The sequence below is a fragment of the Epinephelus lanceolatus genome, chromosome 21 (assembly GCF_041903045.1).
Source record: "Epinephelus lanceolatus isolate andai-2023 chromosome 21, ASM4190304v1, whole genome shotgun sequence".
Lineage (NCBI taxonomy): Eukaryota > Metazoa > Chordata > Actinopteri > Perciformes > Serranidae > Epinephelus > Epinephelus lanceolatus.
In genome coordinates, this window is record NC_135754.1 from 34,218,792 (window position 1) to 34,239,628 (window position 20,837).

Sequence of the window (20,837 nt, forward strand, 5' to 3'; positions counted from 1 at the left end):
CTAAATCACATAAAAAAGAGATAATTTATTGACCATTGGTGTAAAAACAAAAAATACTTGAGTGCACAAATTTCCTTCAGAAAAGAAGTAGAAGGCCTTAATCTAATTTAATCCCTCAGTTTATCTTCAAATAAGTTTGAATCCTTATTAATACTAATCTAATATTCACTTGGCATCATTGAGCAAATATCAGCTCATATCAACTTCATATTTTTAAAACCAAATGCAAAAACTTTGCCAACACCATAAACACAGTTCACACTGGAGCCTTACCCCTTCCTGCTGTCTGTACTGTGCATATTGTGTGTTTTATTGCACGTATTGTGATTTATTATAAAGTGTTTGGACCAACCTGTGAGGCTGAAAGCAAATTCCCACATTTGTGGACAATAAAGACTATTATTATTATTATTATTATTATTATTATATCTGTATCACACATGCTGTATGGTGTTAAACCAGGCTCGTCTGCTTTTATTTTGGCACTGTAGGTGAGGTTTGTTTGAGATGATTCATCCCCAGAGCAGAATGTAACACATATGTGAGCACACACAGTGGGTAGAAAAAGTTAAAAAGCCATAATGTTGCAGTGCTGGAGGTTATATAGTGGCAAGCAGAGTAAACTGCAGGAGTCCAGATATAAAATCTATGTACAACCATGAGATGCTCATCGAAGGCACAGTGTGTTTTTGTATTTTCACAGTTTTAAAGCCTCTCTACCTCCAGGTCTCCTCAGGTCCCGTGTGTGTGTCTACTGTGGTTTTAATCCTGCGTGGTGGTCCCGCTCCTCACTGGCCTTTACCGTGCTGCTGGGGGGCTCTGCGGGAGGAGTTGCGGACGACGTGAGAGAAGCCAGGCCTCCTGACCTGGGGCGGGCAAGTGGCGACGACGAGCAGGCTCTGCAGGGCTGTGGGGTCATGGGACGCGTAGGCGCAGCGCGGGCCCCCTTTTGGGACGTAGTGGATGATGGGGATGCTGGGACGGGGACGGGTGTCCGTGTAGGAGCTGCTCCGGGTGTCCTGCCTGAGAGTCAGAGAGCCTCCGACTGGTGAGGAAACAGAGACGCAACATCTGAAATATAACTGTGAATAAATGGACAACAATCTGTTTCCTGTTGTTCTTATAAGATGAGATAAAACTTTATTTCAGAGGGAAACTGTTGTGCAGCAGTCACAGTGCAAACAGATACCCAAAATACAAAACACTGCCAACAATATGAACAATCTTAATGTTGACTCATACCTAAAAGTACTTTTAATTGTGTGTTTGATAATGTGGCTTTGTGGAAGCTTCCTTTGTGATTTTAAAATTCACATAAAACAAGACAAAGCAGTGCAATAATAATAAATACATTTAAATTAGGAGTAAAAACTAATTATTGAAGTTGAATGTTATTAATATTTGTGTAATGCACATGATGGACACAATAAAGAAGTCAAATTGAGAGTATCAAAGGCTATTTTCTTACTTATTAAATTAATCGTCAAGTAATCTGATAATTGATTAATCAATTTGAATATTTTTTCTAAGATTTTTTTTTTTAAATCTCTGACTTTAGCTTCTTAAAAGTGAATATTATTTTTTATTTTCACATGTTTCTGTCCTCCTCCTCTACAGTAAACTGAACATCTTTGAGTTGTGGACAAAGCCAGACACTGTACTTCATTATTTACCATTTTCTGACATTTTATAGACAAAAAACTTATTGATTAATTGAGAAAATAATCAACAGATTAATTAAAAATTAAAATAAACATTAGTTGCAGCCCTAACCTGCATCAGGCAGTTTTTGTGATATTAAATCATATTTTTCTTAAGCCAGTTTATTCATTTTTAGAGTACAGTGGATCACACAGCATTTAATATATATATTTTTTGTAACACATAAACAAAATATAGCCTACAACAAACAGGGAAATATAAATACTGAATGTACAGCTGAGGAAAAAAGCAGCTTGAAATACTCTGCAAAAGAAGAAACAACCAAGAAATTAAAAAAAAAATGAAATACCTGCCTTTAGCTGCTGTGTTGAGGTCGTGTCGTGCAGAGACGTGTTGTTTACCTGGCCAGTGTATCCGCTGGGCGCTGATGGTCCTGCGTATGTCTGCTGCTCTGCTGTGGCTCACTGGCTCCGACTTGTTCAGGCTCCTCTGGTCCATGGTGGGCCTGAGCAGGCGCTGCTGAGTCGTGTGGGAGTGGATGTGCTGCGATACAGCGCAGATATTATTATGTCATTTTATTCCCACTTCCTGATGATGTTTCATTAGTGCTGAAAATTATCAATGACATTCACCACCAGGCCCTCTCATGTGAGGAGCAGCCTGAGTGTTATATAATCGCTAACAACGACCCGAAATCTCAACTGTTAATAAGTTTGCATTCTTAATATGATGATGTGAGTGCTGCAGCAGTTCTGGGGCCGGTCTGCAAAACCCCTGTTTATTGTTAAATTAGGATTAACATTTAAACTGAACTATAAATGTGGATTTACATCTGAATACTTTTGATTTTTAGTTAAAACCAACAGTTGTGTAAAATCGCATGGCCTTTTAATACAATATTTATTTGAAAGAATTTCTCTCTCACATAATCCTGTGCAAAACTCGAACAATATAAGTCTGATTAGTTGATTAATCAATAAGTTGTCTGAAGGACAATTAGCCAGCAACTGGTTTGATAATCAAGTAATTGTTTCGGTCATTTTCCAAGCAAATACTCTGATTTCAGCTCCTCAAATGTGAGATTTTGCTCATTTTCTTTGTCTTATATGACAGGAAATGAAATGTTTTTAGGTTTTGGTGGGTCAAAAAAGCAAACCATGGGCTCAGAAAAAAAATAAATGGTGTTATTTTCACAATTTTTAACATTTAGTATATTGACAAATAAGCTGCAGCCATATCTACAGTGTGAAAATGCAAAATGGTTAGAAAAAATGTTTTTTGGGTTTTTTTTTTTTTCACACCTTTGGGACATTTTTGAAGTAAATAAATCTGAATAAATTATTTTTGTATTATTTCTTAAAGGGCCAGGGCATCTTGCATCCCTAATGTCTTGGCTTCAGAATTTTTGGATTATTTTAATTAAATCAGTGTTGTCCTGTGTTGTCTCTACCTGCCGTGACATCTGAGTGCATTGCTGCTGCTGCTGCTGCTGCTGCTTCGTCCGCTGGGGAAACTGTGTCAAAGACTCCAGCTAAAATTAAAGAAAAACAGGTGCAGTGACTGGAGGCTGACATAAGCAAAAGTATTATCGTTTAACTGACAACAAATGAGTGAAAACTGAAACCACACTTGCACTTATTTTCCACAAACTCTCCAAGGTATTGGGGTTTATATTTTGGCAGTTTATGACACACTGAAGGGGAACACAGTACCTGTATTATCTGGGTCTCACCTTCACCTGCTGTTGTCTGTGATGAGGCTGATGACTCTGCTGCTGGGTGCAGGCATCCTTGGCCTCCTGCAGGACTCCCCCTCCGTCTGCTCGGCCCTGCAGCAGCTGGTGGATCTTGTCCACCACTCCTAGCTCCTGCAGTAGCTTCTTTCTCTGCAGCAGCGCGTTGACCCGCTCCTGCTCCTCCATGTGTGTCTCCTCCTCCTCCTCTTCCTTCCTCTCCTCTGTCTCCTGCTCCGGCTGCTCCTCCTGCTTCTCCACTCGGACTTCGGCGGCTACAGGATCCGCCGACACACTGGACAGACACGGCTGCGGAAAAATAAAGAGAGACATTTGATTCAATTTGTTTTTATTGCCTTACTGTGTATGTATGCATTTACAATATATTAGCAATTACTGTCACTGGATAACGTTGATAACACTGTTTGTTTTTCCCGTCTTGACAATAAAAGATATTTGAATTTGAAATGAGAGACGTCCAATAAGAATTATCTGCAGGAATATTATTCTAGCTAATTTAAATTGGGCAAGAGTCCATTTGCTCAAAGGGGTCAGCCAGAATATGAAGCATTCGTCATAAGACTGAAGCTGTTTGACTCCCTCTTGTGGTTTCATGTGGACACTGCATGTTTAATGATGGAGCCTCACCGGCTGCAGGTCACAGTCAGGGTTTGAGTTGGGGGGTTGTGCTGGTCCTTGTCGGGGTTTGACCCTCTCCCCTGCCGTCTCCCCCTGCAGGTCTCTCCTCCGGCCTCCCTTCAGGTCTCTCTCTTTCTGCTCCTGCTTCAGACGCAGCTCCTGCAGTTGTTGCCTGAACATAAAAATACACACAGAAACTTTAGCATCTTTCTAAGACATTAAGTCAAAGGATTTTATAACAATAATGATAAACATTTACTCCTATTAAACCCCTTTTAATCATCAAATGCATATCTATCTTTACTGCAATTATTGTTTTAAAAATTCTCTTGTGTTCTTCTCACTTCTACAATCCTGAAGCAAATCCCAAAAATTACAGTTATTAAAACTGAACTGATTAATGACAAAAGAATAACAGTATTTAATTATTTATTTACTCATTCTTTAAAAATGATTATTTTACATTATTTGCATATTTATGTTTATTTCTTCTTCAAGATTCAGTACTTTAGTGCTGTGCAACTTAGTTGTTAGGAATTTGACTCAGTGTGCTCATGTCAACGATCGCAGCATCACAGTCACGTAAGAAGAAATTAAAACACATAGAGCCTAATAAATAACCTCCACCCCATAAAACATTGGTAGGCGTTTGATAGGCTATTAACGGTCAAAGAGCAAAGTCTGGTGCACAACAAGGACAAAGTGAGAGGTGATTTAAAGTAAAGTAATATTGCTTTGCTTTTGTAAAGTGCTGGTGTAGAGTGTTTATTTATTTATTTATTTATTTTCTTTGCATAGTTTAAGTCAGGGGTGTCCAAACTTTTTTGGGTGTGGGCTATGTGAGGTATGACCATGTGAAAATACCTGGTGGCCAACTGCTTCTTGCATTACAGAGGTTATTTAAAAAACAAAACAAAATCACGTACAAATGAGACAAACTGTTTTGTCTTTCAGTGAAAAGGTATTCAACTTTCCACTGCTGCTGAAAGTGGCGCTTCTCACTGTCGACTTTAAGCTTTGCTGTGGCCATGTCTGCTAACAGGAAGTGTCTGTTGCTGTGTCGTTTGCTTGTTTACCGCCTGTTTATGGAAACCCATTGGTTCTCATTGCCATGGGACTTGTGTATAATTTAACTTTTAAATCTATTCTAGACAATAAATCACAATATTTTCAGTTGAAAATTTTGTACAAAATATTGCCTACAAGAAAAACGCTTTTTATTTGGAATATGGAAGATGATGAAAATTGTCGCTTTTGTAAATCTTTTGGATAAACATTAAGAAATAGCTGGCATTGCACTCAATTATGTTAAATATGTGCCCTCAATAATAGTTGGTGAACTGGGAAATAGATGTCCTAGCATTGTAAACACTGTTATTTTGTTAGGCAAGAGATTTATTTTTGAAAGCAAAGGAAAAGAAAGACTGACACTTCCCACTTTTCTTGCGCTCTTAAAACATTATTTTATGTTGGAGGATATTACTGCTAACAGACAGGGAACAAGGAATGATTGTGATAAAAAAATGGAATTCATTAAGGCCAAGTCTAGAAGAATGATGAGATTTTTCTATTTATTTGTTTGTCTTTACGTTTCGTATGTTTGTGATGTTTTGTTATGCTCTCGTTTTAATTGTTGTATTGTTTTGGAGTGGTTTTGTTTTATTTTTGTGCAGTTTCATGGTATTTGTCTTGTTTGGATAATTTTAATATTCAAAATAAAATAAAAAAAGAAGTAAAAAACAAAAACAAAAAAACACATTGGTTCCACCTGCAGAGTTCCTACTTGGTGCATGTCTACAAACTGTATGATAGTCCTGCCATCACAAGGTGAACAGAAAATGCAACGCAATCTTGCTTGAATATCGTGTGGTGGGCTACATGAAGTATATTTTGAGGGATTAAAATCAGAGATTTAAAATCAGTCTGCGGGCCACGATTGGCCCCCAGGCCAGACTGTGGACACGCCTGGTTTAAGTTATATAGCCCCTGAATGTTATCTTGACTACTGACAAAAACTAAAAAATTATCTTTATTCAAAAATGACAAAAGTAAGAGCAAGTCTCCACCAAAGTACATTCATAATTTTGTTAATTGACTCCACTAGCCTTCATCATCTATGTCTCAAACTCAGCGGAGGAAACAAACTCAGTAAGCTACATTTACTTAAGTACCGTACTTAAGTACAGTTCAGTTACTTGTACTTTACTTGAGTATTTCCATTTTCCAATACATGACTGCTACATTTATCTAATTACTTTACAGATTCAGATTAACGACATGAAACATAATCAACAAGCAAATTATGATGTCTTATTATAGGTTATGATAAGATGAGACCGATACCTGGACTAAATTCACAAGCTACCCAACGGTATATAAAGTAATTCAATTAACCCCACCTTTACCAGCTGCAACACATTAATGCATCGAAAATTACAATCCAATAATATATAATATTCAGAAATGGATCATACTGCACAATGAGTACTTTTACTTTGAGTACTTCAAGTATATTTTGATTAAGTAAGATTTTGAATGCAGGACCCCACTTCAAAACCCCACTTCAAAACAATCTAACTATCCCTTTAGAAGATAAACAATTTATCAAAATTGGTACCGATTAGTGAAAAAGAGAAAACACACTGAGCATTTATGCACAAACTGAACCAAACTCCCTCTCCTTTTTCTTGTCTTTCCACTGTCCTACTTTTTCTGCATAGACATCATCATGAAGTCCATGCAGAAAGAAATCTCTGTGCATCACTAACAGCCTCTGCTCTTCACTGAACTGTGCTGGGCATGTTAAAAGCATGCTGAAGGTACCTGGCACACTCCTCTCTGGCCTTGGATGCTGCCGTCTCCTGAAAGAGCGAGCTGCTGTGTTTGAAGTACTTGTCGTATTTCTCCCCTCCCTCTCTGGGGTAGATCCTCTTGAAGCCTCCCAGGTGTTTGGCCTCGTACCTCTCCATCTGCTCCACTGTGGCTGCCTGGCACTGACGCAGCTCCTCTGACCTGCACACACACACACACACACACACACACACACACACACAGTAACAGTCACCTGCATGTGTCTGCAGGAGACACACAAATGGTGTGTTTCCTTTCCCAAGGTCATACACTTGTTCCTGTATCTGACAGAACTGTACCTGGCTTCTCTGGTGCTGTTCTGCTGCAGCCTCTCCTTCACCCTGCGTCTCTCCTCTTTGGTGATCTTGCGGCGGTCGCAGGCGCCCAAGTTGATGAGAACCAGAGTGTCATACAGCAGCGCGTCCTTCACCTCGCGGTCCAGCTGCGAGTCGGTGGTAAAACTTGGGGAGTGATTCACCTGGAATACAAATATATTAATCGATTTAAACTTCTAACAGGATCAGGGATTTCCTGAGTAACATTTTAACTCCTTTAACTTTATTACAAACTCCTGCTGTGCAGCCAGATTCTGTTCAATACCACGGACATTTATTTAAAATTTTAGTAGAGACGCTTACGTTTCTAAAGATACCAAATATGGCTGAATTTAAGGGAAATGTGTATAAAATGATGCACAAGACATGCAGGGGTAGGATGTAACTAAAGGTGGATTTATACTTGTGCATCAGCTCAAAACACTTGTTTTTGCTGGACACAATTTCCCCACAAATACAACATGCTAACGTTATTAGCACAAGCCTATGGCATTTTACATTGTATAAATTAGCCTGCGACTAACAGAGATTTCCTGATTTCCTCTACTCCTATGAAGCCAGGATACATCACACACAAGACTTAAAATGGTATTCTTGGGGAGGCTTTATTGTCACTGACATACTGACATTTCTGTGGAGGTGCACGTCATCTACGCCATAGACTCGATTTGACACAAAAGTATAAATCCCGCTCAAGGACATTTTCTTAAGTTCTGTGCTTAACTAGAGGTACTTGTACTTTACATAAGTGTTTTCATTTTATGCTATTTAAACCTCTACTCAACTACAATTTGGAAGAAAATACTCCACTACATTTATTTAACAGATTTAGTTACTTTTCAGGTTAAGATTGTACAAAAAATGAGCTCCATGCCATCAAGCGAATACTTCTGACATGTACTTTTACTTCTGATACTTACTGAGTACACTTTGCTGATAATACTGCAATTTTGAATGCATAACGTATGTTTACTTGTAGCTGAGTAATTCAGTTATTTGAATACATCTACCTCCACTGAAGACATGAAGAGTATTTCAGTTTGATGGAAGCAGTAGTAGCCCAGCAGCTCTCTTGTTCAGTGATGTAAAATTACTGTTTTTGTCAATGGAGTCTGACTCTGAGGAGAGCTGAGATAAGTCTCACTTCAGTTTCAGTTCCCTGTCGGAAAGGGCTGTCTGTTTGGGGAATCCCTGAACATATGACTGGGTAAATGAGACTTGGATTACTCTGTATTTGTTGTTTACGAGTTTGTAAATGTTTTAATATACTTTTGCTGTTATTAAACATGGAACATTATGACTTGAATGCATCAAATTTTCTCCATTTCTTGATTTCTTGTTCACCATTGAAGCATGTGAGAAAAAACAAGTTAACACAAGGAGAAGTAACTGAGCTTGTTATAGGACAAAAAGGGTAAAATTGGATTGACATTTGACACTTCTGAGAACCTGAAGATGACAACAGTTAATCTGCATATTTATGGTTGATATATTAAACAGAGAAGTCATGGTCTCTCACCTCCAGCACCCAGGGTCTGAGCCGGTGATCCAGCAGTACATCGAAGCCCAGGATCTCGAAGCAGGCGCTGCCTGTGGTGTGGTTGGGGAAGCACGTGTGGTAGTTATGCTTGAGGATTGGATGAGCAGAGATCAGAGTCTTTATGATGACGTCCTCAATGTCATTCCACATCTTGTCTGTGTTGCAGCTGATGGACTCCAGGAGCTTGTTGAGGGTGGACAGCTTTCTGTGAGACAGTAAACAACAAACATGCAATAAATATACAGTATTATAGGTAGTATTAGTGCTATGACACAACAAGCATGTTGTCTATGTGTTTACCGTTTGCTGCCTGTGTCCTCATCACGGACAAAGTTCTCACTGTTCTTGTTGATGGAGTAATTGGTGAGATGCATGCACACATCATCCTGACATGAGAGAAAGATACCACGTACGAGAAAGAAATATACAGATTGATAAATAGAAAATAAAAAAAATATAATAAATAATCAAATAGATAAATAGCACTGCAGGTAAAAGGAAAAATATGGGTTTTTGATTTTGTGGTGAACTGCCCCTTTAATAGCTTTCAGACAACAATAGCACAGAGGAAAAAATACTGTATATCAGGCTTTGATGAGCACACAATATTTGTCAGTATAGAATATCACCAGACTCAAACATTTCTCACCATGTTGCCGTGTGTTGGTTCGCTGTACTTTGTGGTGCAGAAGCGAGCCAGTCCCTCCTTGAACATGAATATACTGAATGGGTCACATGACGTCACCAACACGTAGATTCGCAAGTCAAACTTGTAACCGTCGATTATAAAAGGCTGAGGAGGGAATACAAAACACGTTTAAACATCAACCTGTGTGTGTTTCTTTCTGTGTGTATGTGTTGTTGAACAGACTCTCACCTTGGAGACGTAAACCTGGCAGATCATATGTTCTCCAGGTTGAATGTCTTTACTTGACTTGGTGATGATAATGCCTTTGCCTTGGCAACCAGTGTCTGGCTTACATATGTACGTCTTGCTTTTTTTGGCCCTGGTGTAAGCTTGGAAGTCACTGTAACTGCAAAGTGCAACCAGATAAGGAGTTAGTATGTTAAGACACGCAGAGAGAAACAAGATATGAGAGTAAAATCACAGTGAACAGTGCAAACTGACTCTGCAGGAAGGCACCACGTTCTGGGGAAGATGTTGTAGTCTTTGGGGAAAAGCTTCAACATACGGTTCATGTTTCTTGCCAGCAAGTCTTTGCGGCAGATCTCACTCATCCCTGGGAAATGGTTTATTTTCTGCAAAGACAAAAGAGACACACACACAACTGTGTTTACAGCCGAAGTGTTCAGTTGGCATGTGAGAGGTTTTATGAGGTATTTTATGTGCAAGATTTACACAGTCTGAGTGACATATTACAAAATAAACATCCACCTTATTCATTCAGAGAGGAACTGGTGCTGAATACTTCCTGCTCTAAATTACACAAGTAGGTTACAAATTAATTGCTTGATCTGAAAAGCTGTTATGAGCAATAAGAAAATGACACAATCTCACAATCTCTGTGGAAATCAGTATTTCTCATCATTTCATGGCCATATCAAGCAGAAGAATTTAAATTACATATTGGGATATTATAATTTGACAGAGCAGGATGACTGCTCCCAGCCCATTTATCTTCAGCTTAATTCATACAATTGAATTCAGTTTAATTAGTCCTCAGTGATGAGTGCAGTGATGTGGGAGTTAGTGTGAGTAAATCTAGTGGAATACCTGGTAACGCTTCATGTCCTTAACACGGTCTAAAGACACAGAGCAGTCGGTCCAGAACAGCGTCCAGTCGTCGCCCTCAAATGCCTCTCTGAGACCATATCTGCGAGCAGCACGCCGCACTGGGAAAAAAAACAATATAAGTGTGCTTTCCCTGTTTGTGTGTGTATTATTGAAGTACATGTGTATGGAAGCGTATTGCATTCACTTGACAAATAAAAAAAGCCCTGTTTTTCTGAGTAATTTTTTCTGTTTTTTGGAGTAATTCATTTATTTTTCTGTTTTTTGGTGTAATATTTCTGTTTTTCTGAGTAATTTTTTTCTGTTCTTTGTGGTAATTTTTTTCTGTTTTTCGTGGTAATTTTTTTTCCTGAACGAGGAGACCAGATACTTCAAAATCTCACAAGAAGCTCCCACCTGGCACCTGCAAGTGACCGGTGCCCGCGTAAAGTCAACAAACTAATGAAAACACCATCTATATGACTTAAAGACAAGAGTATCTCCCAGTGTCTCAAATCCAAAACAAAGTAAAACTGGATTAAACTAAACAAGCGGGTCATGTTTGCTTCCATTGTATCGAGCTCTCAAGAAAGGAATGAAAGCGTCTGTTGTCCTATTGCTCTCTTAACTCAGAAAAAAATACTCAGAAAAACAGAAACAAAATTACCGCGAAAAACAGAAAAAAAAAATTCCACAAAAAACTGAAAAAATTCCACGAAAAACAGAAAAATAAAAAAAAAAATTACTCCAAAAAACTGAAAAAATTACTCAATAAAACAGATGTTTCTTTATTTGTCAAGTGAATGTAATATGCTTCCGTACATGTGTCTGTTAAACTTTGCAAGGACTGATCTAGGAGTCACAGATTATACAGAAGCATAATGCATTCACTTGAGAAAAAAAATTCTGCTCTCATTTTTCTGAATTAACAAGGTTGTCATCTCATTAATTCAGAAAAACGAGCAGATTTTTTCCATGAAAACTTTTCTCATAATTGTGAGATAATAATCTTGTTAATTTTATTTTTTTCTCTCTAGTGAATGCATTACACTTCCTTAGGAATAACCATAAATTATGTAACAATAGATAGAACACATCTAAAATACACTCCATGGCCAAAAGTATATAGACACCCCAAAAAGTACACCCATATGTGATTGTTCAGTGTCATAAATCTGGTGCTCTAAAAGCCTCATCTCTTTTGGTTGCTGTCTGTCCACCCCATATTGAACCTGGCTGCAGGGGTCTGCTCCCATTTAGCCACAAGAGCATCAGTGTGGTCCAACACTGATGTTGGGTGATCAGGGGTCATATCCACAAAGCTTCTCTCCACTTAAAGTTCAGACTAGATCCTTGTAAAGATAAAAGTTATTCACAAAGTGTCTCAACCCTTAAAAGAGCTCCTCAGGTGAAAAACTATTAGGAGTAGGGAAGAGGACTTTAAAGAGGCTTAAGAGTTTCTTGACCAGAGGAGAAACTGGTGGAAAGACAAAGAGGCAGGAGAAATATTCTCCAAATGCTGACTGACAGTGAGATAATAAAATGCTCCAGATTAGGTCGAGCAGGGATAATGTTTGTGGTCGTTTTCATTGGTGATGCACTCACATCTCCCACCTGATGCAGTAACAATACAACACCAGAAATAAAGTAAATGGATGGACCTGCACCTGTTTAGCACTTTTCTAGTCTTCCGACCACTCAAAGCGCTTTAATACTACGTCACATTCACCCATTCACACACACATTCACACACTGGTGGCCGAGGCTGCCATTTAAGGTGCCAGCTTGTACACACTCACAACAGCCACTGGGAGCAATTTGGGGTTCAGTATCTTGCCCAAGGATACTTTGACATGTGGACTGGAGAAGTTGGGGATCAAACTGCCATTCTTCCGATTAGTAGACGACCTGCTTTATCTCCTGAGCCACAGCCCCCACAGAGTGCTCACAACACTAAGATATTAAGCAAAACACAACAGAGCAGCAGTGATGACTTGGGTCTGTCTCAGCCTTCCATCAGCAGAGTGATCACACTAACAATTACACCACTTTCACGGTCTTGTATTGTGACACAGTTCATCTCATTTCCACTGGGTGTCAACCCCTTTTTTAATCAACCAATCACAGCTTTTAAAAGAATGTGTCACACCTAGCAAGGGGGTCAACCACACCTTGTCACTAAGGTAGAAAACTCCTCCCTAGAAATTTTTACGCTAAATTGGGAGTATTCTTAGAATGTTTGTGAATACGGCCCCAGATGAGGGCTCTGGGCAGGCCAGTCAAATTCCTGCAGGTCAGACTGGGAAAACCAATTCTTTATGGAGCTGGCTTCCTACACAGGGGCATTGTTATGTTTAAACAGGAAAGAGGCCAACACACACGACGGCAGCATGCTGAAAGAGTGGTTAGCATTATCGTCTCACAGTAAGAGGGTTCAAACCCTGGGGTGTGGGAGCCCTTCTGTGTGGAGTTTGCATGTTCTCCCTGTGTCAGCGTGGGTTTCCTCCAGGTGCTCCAGCTTCCTCCCACAGTCCAAAGACATGCAGGTTAATTGGTGACTCTAAATTGTCCGTAGGTGTGAATGTGAGTGTGAATGGTTGTCTGTCTCTATGTGTCAGCCCTGTGATAGTCTGGTGACCTGTCCAGGGTGAACCCTGCCTCACGCCCAGTGTCAGCTGGGATAGGCTCCAGCCCCCCAGCGACCCCTAATAGAATAAGCGGTTACAGAAAATGAATAAATGAATGAGGGGCCGCAAAGTTCACAAACTGTTCAAAAATACAATTGTATGCTGCAGCATTAAAATGTATCTTGACTTGTACAAGGGAGCCAACCCCAAACCATGAAATAGGCTCACTGTTGGCCATGTAGTATATCTAGTGCTTCCCATCTTCCAACAGAGTCTCTGTTTCGCTCCAGGAATTCACGCTACACAACTTCAGTGTTTGTGAAACATGAACAGCTGTGATGGTGTGGCGTAATGTGGATATATAGTTGTGATTTAGACATCTTTGGCCCAAACGTACCACTTTCATATTTGCAGTTGGTGAGGTTGATCCACAGTCATCTGGAAGAGAAGAGAGACAGACAGAGGGACAGACATCTGCTTTGCTGCAAGGTCCTACAAATGCCTCATTACACTCAGATTCCTTTCCCCAAATGATGAGGACAAACGAGAACACAAAAAGTTAAGAGCCTCCAGGACAAGTTGCAAAATCATAACTGTCAGGGCGCTCAGAGGTAATGTACCTGCGATGGGACATAACTGTGGAAGTACAAATGGAGGAGATCCAGCAGTAAAGTACCTCTTTTTGCCTTTCCTCTTCTTCTTGTTGTTGATGGGCGGCGGGGTGCTGGTGCAGGCTTCAGTTTGGCTTTCGCCGCCCTCTCCTTCTCCCTGCTGCTCAGATTTATGTGCATCTTCATTTTTGTCTGGGCTGTCCACAGGTAGACCCATCCTGGGGTGAGCACAAACAATAACAAATGAGTTCATCTGACTGTGAGCAAATACAAAAAAGCTTGTGACTGTCTACACACACGCACACACAAATTAGCCCTCTTCTATTTTTGACACTCATTGACATGGTATGTTTATAATGGGATGTGCTGTGCAGCTTCACAATGAAATTCAATCAAACAGAACAAAGTACATGCTGTGAGTGAGCGCACGGACTCATGTTTCCGTTTCCATTTCTCTCATCAGGTGAGTGCTCTGGCTGTCGGCACATTGTCAGACGCTGGCATTCAAGAGTTATTGTGGCAGGACGAATACAATAGTGAGCAATAGGGCGACAATAACGAGGAGGACTTCAACCACAACTTAAATTTCACTATCTGGAACACCAAAAAGTAGAGCAAGTGAGGTCAACAATATACTGATATGACTTAAAATATGTGAGTCTTCAGGTTTTTATGTCCCTGTGATGAGTCTTACAAGCGTCCACTTTACCCATTTGTCATTTAACTCTGTTGAACTCTGTCCAGCCACAATTTCACAGTAGGAAGGTTCTCATGGTCACCTTTTTGGTCACCACTAATCAGTACAACATGTGTCTTTGGTGTTTCATAACCTAGTATCACTTTTAACACGACTCATGCAACATCCCAAATTGTTTCCCTTTTTCTGACACTGTTTACTGTCTACAGTAAAAGCTTTTTGAAAATGCAATGACACTAAAGAGACTGCCACGTTCCTTCTATCATGAGTGAGGTGCACATTCATGTTGTTGTGCGGTATTCTCCCACAATGCAATACTCAAATGAAATGGAGCAGGTGTTCACAGCTGGAAAGAATTTTAAATAAATTGTGGATGGTGTTGAAACAGCTCCAGAGAGATCTTGTTAAATAAAAATAAGTAACCAATGTTAAACAAAGACAGTTTCCTTTCTATTCGTGTCATTCCAGTAGTCACATACTGTGTCATTTCCTGTTAGCAGGGTAAAGTATGTAAATTATTTGTATACTAACTGCTAGAGAAGTTAACTCTTCCTATAAACAATGTAAAGACTCAAACTAAAGTAATCATTTAGGACCCACTAGAAGTGTGGTGTTGTATTTATTTGCAGAGACTTTGCCTTCTACCTGTATGCTCTTATTTTCTTCTTCATTTGCTGTGTGTGGGCAGTGCACAGGTGATGTCAGGACTTTAAAAAGTTTTATAGCGACCAGGTGCCAGATCGTAAGCAGCAGGCATCCAAGAGGAAGCTACAAAAATCGAAGACACAGCGCTGAAAGATGCCAATATTATAAAGTGGCTTTCACTTTTGCTGGTGATACTGTTTACAAACAGTAGCTGACAATTCCTGCCTAGTACACGTTTAAGAGTCTGCAGCCATGCTCTTGTGAGACTGCACTTGAGCTAAATGACCAGGTCAGCATGCTAACATGCTCAAAATGTATGTTCACCATCTTAGTGTACCATGTTAGCATGCTAATTAATGCTAATTAGCTCTTAACGCAAAACATAGCTGAGGCTGATGGGAAGCTGGGGTTTGGATAGAGTGAAATTTTGACCCTGAAGACGGCGTTAGAGGAAAAGTTTAAGCTTCACCACAATTCATGCTGAGGGGAAAGGGCACGTTTGTACCAACTTTCATGGTAATCCATCCTGTTTTTTAAAAGCTTGAAAGGATCATTAAAATCATGGGGATTCATCCTCTGGCATCCATAAATGTCTGTAAAAGCAATTCATGACAATCCATCCTGTTGCTGAGATGTTTCAGTCCAGACCAAAGCGATGGACCAATTGATCGTCACTTCCTTCCGTAGAGAGCTGCCTCCAGCATGGCTAACATTTAAAGTTTACAGGAATAAACTAAAGTAAGTTTACTCCTTTCTGAACCATCTCTGGTTCCACTTCTGTGTTCTTCTTCTGTTCTATCCGTCTGCACTCTGACCCGAGCACAGTGGCCAGCAATCGTCACGGCAGCGTCTCAGCTGTTCTCCTCTGCCTCCTATCTGGTGTCTTGTAGGGTTGAAGGTGAGGTCAAGTTGATTCCTGGTAATGATCCTGACAGAATGCTGAGGGGGGGTTGGCAGTAAGGAGGGACATCCCAGGTACACTGTGGGAGGTTATGGTGCTAGGTAACAGTATTCTGATCCAATGATGTGGATAATCCTGGCCCTGAACTGTGAGCTTTACACTGGGCCGAGACGCCCCGCTGACCTCAGCCCGGATACAGTTACAACCCCGCAAAGGATTTCTCCAAGGCTCTCCCCCAGCATGCAACAACAACAGGTACATGACAACAACTTTGTAATATTTGTCCTCAACCAATAACTACAGATCATTCAATATTCAGGCAACACCTTGGCACGCCACACTGGCACTTACTATTGTCTACCTTCCTATCAAAACTAACAGACTGCAGCAAAACACACCAATCCAGGTCGTTTGTTTAGAGGGAGTACGCCTGCAATTTAAACATCTAGCTCTTGTTGCTATGTAGATTGTCACTGTCTACTTAGAATTGCAAATTAGCACAGAACACTCTCCTTCACATTTAAACACTCACAATGAATGCTGCAACTAACTACAAAATTGTTACCGAAGCCCAACGTCTTGTTTTAAAACTCCCAATTTAGTCTGACAACAGTCCAAAAAACCCAAAGGTGTTTTGTCTGTGACAATATGAATAGAAAAGCAGCAAAGCTTCGCATATTTGAGAAGAAACAGTGCACAAATGCTCTCTAATTTTTATTGAGTTTTTAAATTATTAAAATCACTGTAAGCTGATTTTCTGTTGATTAACGAATTGATTATTCAGCCAAGTCTTTCTGCACTAGTTGCAGTCACTCTGGTTTCAATGATGTAACACACTCAGTTGCCAGTTTAACAGACACACCTTAAGCTAAAACTGATGCACTCAAATCCAACAACTCTGTAAAACAAATCCTCTCTTCATAAAGGTTAAATATATATATTGAAAAAAGTGTTGGATCAACTTTGTGGTCATCTGTCTGCTGTAGCTTGTGATGCTGTTGAATATAATCTAATATTCAGTCTGCCCTCATTTATATAAATGGAGTGAACATGAGAAAACAGAAGCAACATTTCATCTGTCCTTTATAAATTGGCAACTGCGTAACATTATTTGCTGTCACTGTCTTCATCTGAGAAATGTCTCTTACTCACCTGCAGTGTTACGCCTACATCTGTGAGGACAAAGGTGTTGGAAGATGCTGCCCCCCCGTATGGCCACCTCCACACGTCCTTGATGCACAAAGCTTTGTTTCAAGAGCCCTTCAAGACGCTGTCACACTCCTCAGCAGACAAACCAGTGAGCCGCATCTCCACCTCGTCTACCTCTGGATTCTTTGAAAGAAAACAGAGTAGATTCATATCATCACAAGGATGGCTCGGTTCAGATTGTCTTACACACTCAAGCAACGGGTCCAGCGGTGGATCTGGTGACCAATTAGAAACTGTGGGGACAAACACCTGATCCCTCCCGACATGATGGAGAGAAAATGAGCAGGAGCTCTCAGCAGGGAGCAAGAGGAGAGGGATAATCCCTGATATTTGTTCACTGAAATAGGAGATGTGTTTTTCAACGCCCGGAGTTGTTAAATTTAAATCTGTGCTGAAAAGTGGCGTGGTGGTGTGTGGTGTAAGTGAACAGGCTGGACATCCATCTTGTTGGCCAAGTTGAAACAGAGAACCTCCACTTGAAGCTTAGCCTTCGATTGAAGACATTAAAAATGGAGAGCATGCAGAAGGGGAAACGTTGGTCAATGAAGAATAGAAAGTAGACAAACAGGACGCTGTAGCTTGTGTTTCCCGATTGTCATCACAGCCGACTAGGTATCAGTCAGATAAAACAAGACCGGATGATAAGGAAGTGGAAGAACACAAAATGACAAAATCATGGCGTGGCTACAGTCATGTGCTGAAACTATTTCTTGATTAAGTTAGTCTTTCTCATCTGCTAAGCCTCCAGCACTGATTAAATTGACAAGTCCTGACTGTGTGTGTACTTGCAGGTATTTAAAGTGTGTGTGTGTGCGTGTGAGAGAGACAGAGAGATGGGCAACATGAGCTCTCATACAATTACAGAGCAGGGCAATTATCATTTAATGTGACACTGGTGTGTTTTTATAGACATATTAAATGCAGGTAGGAGAAGTTTGTGCACTCTTTTCTCTCACGCATAGAAATAGAAGGTCCGAGGTGTGTTGTTAAAAGGCAGTGACAAACAACCAATTTTTGTAATTTAGTTTTGCGTGTAAAGAAATACAGCTTTGTGAATTGAATATGCAAACTGATTAGTTTTTTAAATCCTGCTCTACAAGATCATTAATCATTAAGATCATTAAGTTTTGTGCACCATTTTCTAATTTGTTGTGCAACTGGTATCAAACATGCTCAAACCAGCTCAGGCCACATCAATAACATTAATTAGGCAACATGATCGGGTACAGATTGTACCTAAAGTCTTGCCAAGAAATCAGAATGATAAACACAATGACTTCATGAAAGGTGAGCTTTTGATGAGTAAGTAGGTGAGGATAATGTGTAGCTACAAATGGCACTCACAGTTGGCCATACAGTATGAGCCCAATGGCTCACAGCCAAACTAAAATAAAATTATGATATCTTCATCATTTTTAAAAGGAGCGCCCTCTGAATGAAATGTACCATGGAGAAAACTAAAATGAATCTAACTGATATAAACTGATTTCAATATAGTCGCAGTGGGTGAACCAGATAACATTAGCTTTATCATAAAACAATTAGAATATATAACAATTTAGATCTGTGGCAGTACAGTTTCCGCAGCTGGTTAATGTCACAGGTGTAGCACTGAAATCTGTGACCCCTTAGACGCTTTGACAATGGCACCACAGACAGTAATCTAGACACCTCTGGCCTCCATGTTTCTGCTATTACAGCTATCACAATGTGTCACCATATCTTTGTGTTCAGATAGAGTCACATTTACAGTATTTCCACAGCTGTTATCCAGTTTTTTTTAATAACAGTTATCATACAGGATGATAAAGTCACATGCAGTGGTAATACTGCACAGCTCAAACTCTTCATCAGGTCAGTCAGATGTATTTACTACTCACATAACAGTAAAAATGCACATTTGCTCCACAGCACATTGATTTATCAAAGAAAATTAAACTAAGGTTACTCAGAAGTAGTGGTGGAAAGTAAGTACATTCACTCAAGAACTAAACTTAAGTAGAAGTACCTCAAAATTAACTTGGGTATTTCTATTTCATGCCATTTTATACTTCTACTTTTACTTATTTGGCAGCTAAAGTTACTAGTAGCTTTTCAGATTATTTTATAACCCATCAATTTATAAAAAAAAAAGCTACACCTTGATAAACTATAAAAATGTATTAATGTACCAGTGTTAATAATCCAGTAATATGATAATATCACATAATAATATAGACTAAATCTCACAGGGCTGGATCTGCCTTGTGGGAACTTTTAATACTTAAAGTAGAATAAGCTGATAACATTGCTGTACTTTAACTTGAGTAAGTAGCGTTTTTAAAGGCAGAGCCTTTAACTGAGTTTAACTGAGTATTTTACATTTTGGTATTGGTACTTTTACTTGAGTACAGGCTCTTGAATACTCCTTCCACCACAGCTCCTTAATAGGACTTTAAAACATCTCAAAGTGTCTGGTAATTATAAAAAACAGCACTTTAGCTTAAAGACTTTCACGTTTAAAACATTCAGGAGCAGAATTAAAACGTAAAACATGTCTGAAATTTATTTTCACTCATCAACGGACACTTATTAATAATAAAAGACGCTGTTTAACGCTTCAGTTTGTCAGTATCTTCACACAAACCCAAGCTAAACCCCGCAGCTAACGTATAGCTAGCCATACGCTAACTATAGGTGCCGTGCTGTTGCCATGGCAACGTAATGCTGACTTCTCCCGGAGCGATGTCATGCTAACTACCGGCTAGCGACAGACTTCAAAAATCAACTTTCAAACGACTAAACACGTCATTAGCGTGACTTTACCGTTAGAGAAAAGTGTGTCCTCTTGTTCCGGTGAGTCCCAACAACCGAGCAGCGTTGTGTTCTGTCGTCGTTGTTGTTGTTGTTGTCGAGTGGTGTTGTTGTGTTCTTGGCTCGAGGCACGGAGGAGACGTAACCTACAAATGTAAACATGAATGAACTCGAGGCACACGCGCGCCCTGCCTGTTCAGATGGAACGGCCCCTTTCAGCCATCAGCCAATCACAAGCAACGGGGTGTGAGAGGTCTCGTCTCTGATTGGTTGTTGGCTCACCGATGAGAAAAGATGCATCTCCGAGATGATCCACAGGTGCACCTTGCAGCAGAGATAATGTATTCTGTTAAAAAGCGCATAAATGTTATACACATTTAGGAAATGTTTATCTGAAATAAAAGTTCTGATCATTTATGCCCTGAAAAAATGTACATATTAAATAATATTTGTAATTTGATTGCATAATATAAATCTGTTTATTCCTGTGTATGAGCTTTTTTCATTTTCTTTTTTATAAATTACATAACACTTGACTTATATATTGACTTTTTTTCTACTTCATATTTAACGTTGGTCATTGTTGCGTTTTACACATTAACATATAATATCAATATAAACTCCTTTCCCCACATACTTACACAATATTTATTTGTCCAGCATTGTTGTCCATCTGTTATTTTTATTTAGCCTACTTAAGAGCAATCCAAGAAAAGCCCACATAGGCTTATATGTGTACACATACTTTATACATTAATTGTGATTTTAATTCTGATTCTATCTTATATCTTATTTATGTTTTATTTTATCCCTTATTTTAGCTTTTAGGCTACTATTTTCTGTTGAGAACCTATTTTTTTTGTT

At 39.5% G+C, this 20,837-nt stretch overlaps 1 protein-coding gene and 1 long non-coding RNA gene across 2 annotated transcripts in view; one reads left to right on the plus strand and one right to left on the minus strand.

The window, feature by feature from the left end:
- The window catches only part of LOC117247384 (uncharacterized), an 11,028-nt gene extending 10,188 nt beyond the window's left edge, over positions 1–840 (plus strand). The window contains exon 3 of the long non-coding RNA XR_004500819.2: positions 727–840. This is a non-coding gene — a long non-coding RNA (uncharacterized LOC117247384). The remainder of the gene's footprint in view (positions 1–726) is intronic.
- ttll6 (tubulin tyrosine ligase-like family, member 6) lies at positions 36–20,275 on the minus strand. The gene is made up of 17 exons (XM_078163231.1): positions 19,986–20,275; positions 17,124–17,303; positions 13,794–13,946; positions 13,515–13,552; positions 10,494–10,612; positions 9,888–10,018; positions 9,636–9,792; positions 9,408–9,551; positions 9,059–9,144; positions 8,738–8,963; positions 7,183–7,361; positions 6,857–7,045; positions 4,043–4,205; positions 3,395–3,703; positions 3,113–3,193; positions 2,064–2,205; positions 36–1,045 (listed from the first exon to the last, which is right to left on the minus strand). The coding sequence occupies exons 3-17, from the start codon at positions 13,943–13,945 to the stop codon at positions 789–791; spliced, it is 2,373 nt and encodes a 790-aa protein (XP_078019357.1). The 5' UTR covers position 13,946; positions 17,124–17,303; positions 19,986–20,275; the 3' UTR covers positions 36–788.
- Between the last annotated feature and the right edge of the window lie 562 nt (positions 20,276–20,837).